Raw genomic sequence first — 8,684 nt, 5'->3', positions numbered from 1 at the left:
ACTAACAGTTCTACAAACCCTAATGCAGATCCAGCTGTTTTTGTGTGTGTGTGTGGGGGGGGAGGGTGTTCACCCCACAACAGCCCAGAAGCAAGAGGCTGGAACAATTTGTATAGTGGGGGTGCTGAGAACCATTAGACCAAACTGTAAACCCTGGATAGGATGGAAACCATGTCAAACCAGGGGGTGCGGCAGCACCCCTAGTTCCAGCAGCTGTGCCTGGAAGGGGTTAATGAGGCGAAAAAGGGGCCTATTAACCAGCCAAGGCCACAGCTGAGGGGAATTAGGTGGCCAAAGTAAGGCTGAAGGTGCTCAGCTGAGGAGGAAAAGGCTAGCAGAAGAAAGGGTCTGTAGGGAAGTAGCCTGCAGTTATTCCCTGGGAGTTAGGTGGTGTGGGAGAATTGAATGATTTGCAGTTACGTGCTGAGAGGTGGGGGCTGGAGCAGAAGCACCTAGAGAAGGGGGAAGCCAGAAGCTGTAGGAGGAAGTCCAGGAAAAGAGCAGCAGGATCCTAGAGTTGCCAGTCATAGAGTCCCTGGCCTGGAACCTGGAGCAGAGAGTGAGCCTGGGCTCCCCTACCAGCCCTGCGGAAGTGGCACCATAGGGGTAATGAATGAGAAGACTGCTGGTAAGAAAAGACTTTGGTCCCCTGGAAGGGGAAACTCATAGTGACTTGGCTGGAGGGTCAAGTCCTGAAGAGTGAACCGGTTGAGTCAGCAGCAGGGAATGCTACGAACAGTGGAATGGGGACTTGGACCTGGAAAGAGCTAATCCCTAGAGTGGCCAGGAGGAGGTGCTATCTGGGGTGAGTGTACCCTGGGAGGGGGGTGCAAATAGGAACAACTAAATTGGCTTTGAAATGTATAAAGCAAACAGCTGTTCTCCACCTTTGACCACGTGTCCCTGACCCCAGTGAAGTCCAAAGAGATGTCCGGATTGAGCTAATGCCTTGACTTGGCGAAGTGCTTGCTGAAATCCAATGGACTTAAATGGGACTCAAGCAGCTGCTTAAAGTTAAGAATGTGCTCAAACTCTGGTTTTAGGGCAGAGCACAGCCCTGGCTTTGTGGCTAGAGCCTGGCATAGGGATCCCTGAGAACTGTGTTCTGTTCCTGGCTAGGCTGTTGGGTAATCATGGGTAACTCAACCTGCCTCTGCCTCAGTTTCCCAATAGAGAGAATGATACTTACCACCTCTGTAAAGTGCTTTGAGTGAAAAGTCATCTTGTATAAGAGCAAGGCCTGGCTATTTAATTTTCTCTAACTGCATGCTTTGGGGCTTGCAGGTGTCCTTTCTAATCTGAGTCCGACAGGCTGAGTTATACTTAGAACTGCCAGCCTTTTCCTGTTTGCATTATTTGAAGCACCCATCACGGACCAAGACCCCAGCTGTTCTATAGAGCAGTGGATGTCTCCGATCAAAGTCCTTTCTCACCCAGGCCTGTGTTAATGTTTAGCACAAGCTTCAATAAGTTTGTGAGTTGGAATCTTAAATATCCTGGGCCCTTGGATGCTGTTTGGTAGGTTTTTCACTAATGGTGCGAATTGGAAAATGATCAGGATGACTTTCTCTAAAATATGGCAGATCTTGTCTTGGGGAAAACAAAAAGCTTCATTTACCACAGCTTTATTGTCATTTATGAGAACATACAAAAATGCTGGTGCCAGAGAAGCAGCCCACAGACAACACTAAAACAGCGGCGTAAAGGGTCGAAACGAATCCATTTTTTAACAGGGCGTGCTGACCTCATTAGTCACAGAGGTTGGATATTTCACTCTACCTTGTCATGACAATAGCTGGGGAGCAATGAACACATAGTATAATTCATTGAGGAATCCTTTGATCGTTGTCAGAGGTGACTAGATCCACTAGACAGCTGTGGGAATATCCTTCCACAAGGCTGATTTCTTGGTCTGGTGGCTAATCGGACCTAAGAAACAAACACACAGAACATCATGGGAGCTCAGGAATATAGGGCAGTGAAACAGGTCTATATTGCCAGTCATGTTAGCCGCTGCTATTCAGCGATTCCTGGAATTGCAATGGATGGCTGTACTGTTGGGATTAAAATAGGTATAGATTTCCTCCTAAATCAGTAGTTGCTGGGTCAATGCTTTAGGTAGGGTCTGGTTAACATGTACTGTTTGCTACCAGTCTATTCACTGGGATAGAAAGACAAGTCACCTTCTCTTTCTGTTTGCAAACTGTTCACAATCAACTCACAACTGTTTTGGTTTTTGTCTTTATTCATGGAGATGCTGCCCCTCCACATGCATCAGCACAGGGGAGTAATGGTGCATAAAGCTCCCTCTTTTTCTCCTGTGCAGCCTGTTGGTGTTGCTACCCATAGAGCAGTGTTGTCAGCCTTCTACTACCCTTCCTTTGCCAGTGGGCAGCAATCGGCTTGGCCAGGGCAGGGAGCAGTGGAGCTTTGACTCTGCCTCATCAAACACGTTGGCCAACACAGAGGGGAAAATGCTCTGTGCCATATATGACTTTCCCCACCCAGCCAGCCAGCCAGGAGACACCACAGACTAAAGTAATACTAAGTCCGGCTCTGCTCTGGGCAGTCTGTCTACACCCTTACCACAGTCTAGCACTGAATTAGTTCCATGAATGATTTTGGCTTGGTAGATTGACTGTCCAACATTAACACCATGTCCAGCTCTACTGGTTAGACCACATACATAGGTCTATGGGGCTGCTAGGCAGTGGGTCTTCTAGCTCAGAGGGTAGGAGCCCATGCTTTCTGCTCTGCAAGGTGGCAAAGTTTGCAGATGATACTAAACTGCTCAAGATAGTCAAGACCAAAGCAGACTGTGAAGAACTTCAAAAAGATCTCACAAAACTAAGTGATTGGGCAACAAAATGGCAAATGAAATTTCGTGTGGATAAATGTAAAGTAATGCATGTTGGGAAAAAATAACCCCAGCTATACATACAATATGATGGGGGGCTAATTTAGCTACAACGAGTCAGGAAAAAGATCTTGGAGTCATGATGGATAGTTCTCTGAACATGGCCACGCAGTGTCAGAGGCGGTCAAAAAAGCAAACAGGATGTTAGGAATCATTAAAAAGGGGGTAGAGAATAAGACTGAGTATATTTGCCCTTATATAAATCCATGGTACGCCCACATCTCGAATACTGCGTGCAGATGTGGACTCCTGGTCTCAAAAAAGATATACTAGCACTAGAAAAGGTTCAGAAAAGGGCAACTAAAATGATTAGGGGTTTGGAGAGGGTCCCATATGAGGAGAGATTAAAGAGGCTAGGACTCCTCAGCTTGGAAAAGAGGAGACTGAGGGGGAATATGATAGAGGTATATAAAATCATGAGTGATGTGGAGAAAGTGGATAAGGAAAAGTTATTTACTTATTCCCATAATACAAGAACTAGGGGTCACCAAATAAGATTAATAGGCAGCAGGTTTAAAACAAATAAAAGGAAGTTCTTCTTCACACAGCGCAGTCAACTTGTGGAACTCCTTGCCTGAGGAGGTTGTGAAGACTAGGACTATAACAGCATTTAAAAGAGAACTGGACAAATTCATGGAGGTTAAGTCCGTTAATGGCTATTAGCCAGGATGGGTAAGGAATGGTGTCCCTAGCCTCTGTTTGTCAGAGGGTGGTGGCCACTGTCGGTAGACAGATACTGGGCTAGATGGACATTTGATCTGACCCAGTATGGCCATTCTTATGTTCTCATGTTCCCTAGTTCAGTATCTGCTGCTGATTTGAATAGAATTGCTTGGTACGGGAGCTGCTCACAAATGGCATTTCTGACACTTGTTTGGTCCCAAATTGGGATGGAAAAATTGAAATGTCATATTTTTTCTGCAGAACAGAAATGCCAAATAATTTCAGTTTGGAAACACCGAAACCCCTCATTGAAACATTTTTGCTTTGATAATGTAGAACTCTGTTATTAGCTACAATATTAAAATTAATCAGAGAGCAACAAACCAGGACAGTCCCAACAAAATAGGCCATTGCAATTTTGAATCATGTCAATTTCTGGGGAAAATATCTTTGGAATTGATACGGTCGCATGAAACATTTTGACTTTGATTACACAATGTTCTCTGCCCCGTCCCTTTGCTACTGATCTGGAGCTCATGTACTGGTTCTTTAGCTCATGTTGTCAGATCCAGACATCAGGACAACCTAGCTATAGGAGCAGTTTGTGAAAAGTAGACGTTTGGAAATTCAAAGTGTATCTGAATTACCTAAATAGTGAGTGGTCAGAAGGGAAGGAGATGGTGTCGTGGTCTCCTTTTATGAACCTCTTTGTAGAACTGTAGAAAATAAGGAAAACCCATCTGTGAATGTACTAGCTGTGCAAAAAAAACCATTCAACCCTCATTCCTTGGTATACTGCATCATTAAAGAGCAAAAGACATTATTTTTTCATTTATGCCTCATCTTCTGCCTGATCTCTTGGAAACTCTCCCACCCCGCCCCCCTTAAAAACCGCCCCTCATTGACTTCTGTTCTCATTCTTTTGCCCAAGACACCTGTGACCATGTGCCTGCCTCCCAGAGCTGCCCAGACCACTTTGGGTTGGCTTGGCCTGGGCTGTTGCCATTTGGGTGATCAGAGAGGGATTCTGGTACCCTCAGAGGCCCTGTCTCCATGCCAGATCTACACTGCAGCTTGATGCAGGCCTTTCAGCCTGGGTAGATGGTCATGCTACCTCTGCTTGAGCTGGTGTGGAGATTATGGCGTGGGATAGCCACCCAAAATACACCCAGGGGGTCAGGTGGGCTTGTAGTTGGGTGGCTAGTTCATGCCACAGCCCTTGCTGCAATGTCCCCATTCCTATTTTTAGTGCAGTAGTTTGAACAGAACTAGTCTTCTCTGCCTGGCGTAGGAGGCATGCTTCCAGCTGCAGAGTACATACCCCAGAGTTTGTCCTAAAGAATCCAGCCTTGACTCCTCTCTGTGGGAATCTGACCCACTCCCCATCCCACTAGAAAATTTCCACAGAAAAGGTTGACAAACAAGCATGTAGGTTTCCCCCCTGCCCCTGTCTAAACATTTCCACAGAAAATTTTCAGATTTTGTTGGGTGGAAATTTTGAATCCTGAACAACTTTCGGCCACCAACTGACCCATTTTTCTGGTTTGGGCCAAAATATTTTGTTTTTTGGCCAAACTATTTCAGTAGTTGGGTGTTTTGGCTTTTTGACAAAAGATCAGAATTTCCCACAGAGAGCCAATACTTGCATGAAAAAATTCATTTTGTCAAAACCCACAATTTTCCACTATGAAATGGCCTCGACCGAAGTCTTTCTAGTAGTCATAGGCCGCCTTCTTCCGATCCTTAAGTTGCTAAGTTCTCAGGAGTCTGCCTAGAACCATGTCTCTGTTCTACTAGTTCAGCCACATTCCACTTGTTTACCTGTAACGTTTCGTGTTGATAAGCCAGTGCACAAAATCCTTGGCCTTCATCTTGTCCAAATATCTGGTAAAATCGCTGGTGAAGGTGCCTTCAGAATGCCGCTTGATGTTGGAAGTAAAACTCCGAGCGCTTTTCGATTCAAAAGATTGCCATCTGTTTGAGAGAGAGGGATGGGAAACGTGAAGGAGGGTGCTGCAGTGGGATGGATACAGGGCCCTGTGGATAGCACGTTGTGTCGGCAGGCATGAATTCTGTTCCCTCCCTTGCCACTGACTTGCTATGACAATGTAACTGTAGGTAAGTCCCATCCTTTTTGTCCTGTGTGTGTGTTTAGACTAAAGGTATGTCTACACCACCTGCCAGATCAATCCATTGGGGATCGATGTATCGTGTCTACATCGATCCTCGAACGCGCTCCCCCGATAACTCCGGAACTCCACTAGGATGAGAAGTGGAAGCAGAGTTGATGGGGGAGCGGCGGCCGTCGATCCCGCGCCGCGAGGACACGAAATAAGTCGATCTAAGATGCATCAACTTCAGCTACGAGATCTTAGATCGATTTGCGCACCTCCCTCTCCCCCAGTGTAGACTAGGCCCAAATTCTCCAGGGCCCAGGCAATCCCTTTCTGGACAGTATCTAGCGCAGGGGTAGGCAACCTATGGCACACGTGCTGAAGGTGGCACACAAGCTGATTTTCAGCGGCACTCACACTGCCCAGATCCTGCCCACTGGTCCGGGGAGCTCTGCATTTTAATTTAATTTTGAATTAAGCTTCTTAAACACTTTAAAAACCTTATTTATTTTACATACAACAATAGTTTAGTTATATATTATAGACTTAGAGAAAGAGACCTTCTAAAAATGTTAAAATGTATTACTGGCAAGCGAAACCTTAAATTAGAGTGAATAAATGAAGACTTGGCACAGCACTTCTGAAAGATTGCCGACCCCTGGTCTAGTGTAACAAGGCCCTGATCTTGGCCTGAGCCTGTAGGTGCTGCCATAATACCAAAACATGCATTGCTTATGCAGAGCTACACTATATACCATTAATAATAATACATTGCTTTTCTTTAGCATGTGTCTACTGTAGATCTCAAAGTGCTTTATAAAGGGGGGGGGCAGCATCATATCCACATTTTACAGATGGGGAAACTGAGACACGGGGAAGTGAAGTGATTTGCCCAAGGTACCCCAGTGGCAGAGCTAGGAGCAACCCAGCTCTCCTAAATCCCTGTCCAGTGCTCTACCCACTAGGTCCCACTGCCTCTTAAAGTTACCCACATAATCTACAACAGGACCCGGCACTGCATGCTCAGTGTCTTACAGGACCAAATCTATACAGCGCTAGCACAACGTGGCCCTGGTTCATCAGGACAATATCAAGCTGTGGAGGGGTTGCAAGTCCTTTTGGAGGATAGGATTACAATTTTGAAATGGTCTGAAGTAAATAGGATGGAATTCAACAAGGACAAATGTAAAGTGCTCCACTTTGGAAGGAACAATCAGCTGTGCACATACAAAATGGGAAATAACTACTTAGGAAGGAGTATTGCAGAAGAGAATCTGGGGGTCATAGAAGATCACAAGCTAAATGAGTCAGGGTAAGACGATTGTGAAAAAAGCAAACATCGTTCTGGGATGTATTAGCAGGACAGGAGTGTTGTAAGCAAGACACGAAAAGTAATTCTTCCGCTCTGATTAGGCCTCAGCTGGAGTATTGTGTCCAGTTCTGGGTGACATATTTCAGAAAAGAGGTGGACAAACTGGAGAAAGTCCAGAGAAGAGCAACCAAAATGATTAAAGGTCTAGAAAATATAATCTATGAGGGAAGATTGAAACAAATGGGTTTGTTTAGTCTGGAGGTGAGTGTGGGAGGACATGAGAACAGTTTTCAGGTACATTAAAGATTGTTACAAGGAGGAGGGGGAGAGAGAGAGAGAGTTTTCCTTAACCTCTGAGTCTAGAACAAGAAGCAACGGGCTTAAATTGCAGCAAGGGAGGTTTAGGTTCAGACGTTAGGAAAAATGTCCTAACTGTCAGGATAGTTGAACACCGGAATAAATTTGCCTACAGAGGTTGTGGAATATCTGTAACTGGAGATTTTTAAGAGCAGATGAGACCAACACCTGTCAAAAATGATCTAGATAATACTTAACCCCATGCCATGAGTGCAGGGGACTGGACTAGATGACTTTGCAAGGTCCTTTCCCATCCTATGATCACTAGGGCTCCTAGATGATACTGCAGCGCCTAATAATATGGTCCATATTCTCTGTTCCTTTCCTAATATACCTCATCATCTTATTCACGTTTTCATCTGCTGCACATCGAAATATGCTCTACCATCGCCTGGCAGCAAAGCCAAATAAAACAGAGTAATTGACATTATTAAGCTGTATCTGATGGGTCGCATTTGTGATCTCTCCACCTGCTTCAGCCCAGTACCACCAACCCACAGTGTACTTGTCAGTCTCAAATGTACCTTACCTAGACTCATTGGACAAATCGTTGAGGACAATCTGCCAGCTGGCTGGGATCAACACCACGATTACTAGTCCATATAGGTAGATCCACTGTATGCTTTTCATTTGGCTTTCTGTACAAGACAATAACACCCAAGGTTACAATTTGCCAACAGACTACATCCAGCCTTAGCTGGATGAATAACAACACAAGTAATTTAACAATGCATTTCCAGCATTTTGATGGGTGGAAAATTAGATCCTAGGACCTGATTACCTATAGGCATATATAATGGTTAATCAAACGTACATGATTACAAGAAAACAGCTGTATATTTCAAAGACTTGTTTTTAAGGTAATAAATCTTACCCTGCACTCCTGTCTATATGGTCCCCATTACCATAGCAGCCAGCTGAGCACCTCAATCTTTAGTGTATTTTTTTTACATATATAATACACACACACACACACCCTTTAGAAGATCTAAATAATAATGGTTCAAAGATTTGAAACTGGGGTGCTGGAACAATTTTTATGGGTGGGGGGGTTGCTGAGAGTCAATGAACCAAATTATAAACCCTATATATGATGGAATCCACGTCAAGCCAGGGGGTGTAGCAGCACCCCTTGGACCCATACTTCCAGTCCCAAACATTTGAAATTGCTTATTATCCCCATATCTTCCTTTAGCTGGTCACTTCTAGGACAATAACACATCACTGAAGTAAATCAGACCATTTCCTGAGAAGGTTAGTCAAAATCCAAATAATTATTTGCTATATAGTTAAAAACTCCCTAGTTTCATGAATAATTTAG

At 44.6% G+C, this 8,684-nt stretch overlaps 1 protein-coding gene across 2 annotated transcripts; it reads right to left on the bottom strand.

Moving 5' to 3' along the window:
* Nucleotides 1-1,873: 1,873 nt before the first annotated feature.
* LOC115649463 (exendin-3-like) lies at nt 1,874-7,993 on the bottom strand. 2 transcript variants are annotated; one of them, XM_030558394.1, is made up of 4 exons: nt 7,893-7,993; nt 5,402-5,554; nt 4,228-4,296; nt 1,874-1,929 (listed from the first exon to the last, which is right to left on the bottom strand). In XM_030558394.1, the coding sequence occupies exons 1-4, from the start codon at nt 7,991-7,993 to the stop codon at nt 1,920-1,922; spliced, it is 333 nt and encodes a 110-aa protein (XP_030414254.1). In that variant the 3' UTR covers nt 1,874-1,919. The 2 variants fall into 2 exon arrangements, with proteins under 2 accessions (XP_030414254.1, XP_030414255.1); XM_030558395.1 differs by lacking the exon at nt 4,228-4,296 and having other exon boundaries at nt 1,900-1,929.
* Between the last annotated feature and the right edge of the window lie 691 nt (nt 7,994-8,684).

Source organism: Gopherus evgoodei, chromosome 3, assembly GCF_007399415.2.
Source record: "Gopherus evgoodei ecotype Sinaloan lineage chromosome 3, rGopEvg1_v1.p, whole genome shotgun sequence".
NCBI classification, from domain to species: domain Eukaryota; kingdom Metazoa; phylum Chordata; order Testudines; family Testudinidae; genus Gopherus; species Gopherus evgoodei.
This window is presented reverse-complemented; position numbering and strand designations above follow the sequence as displayed.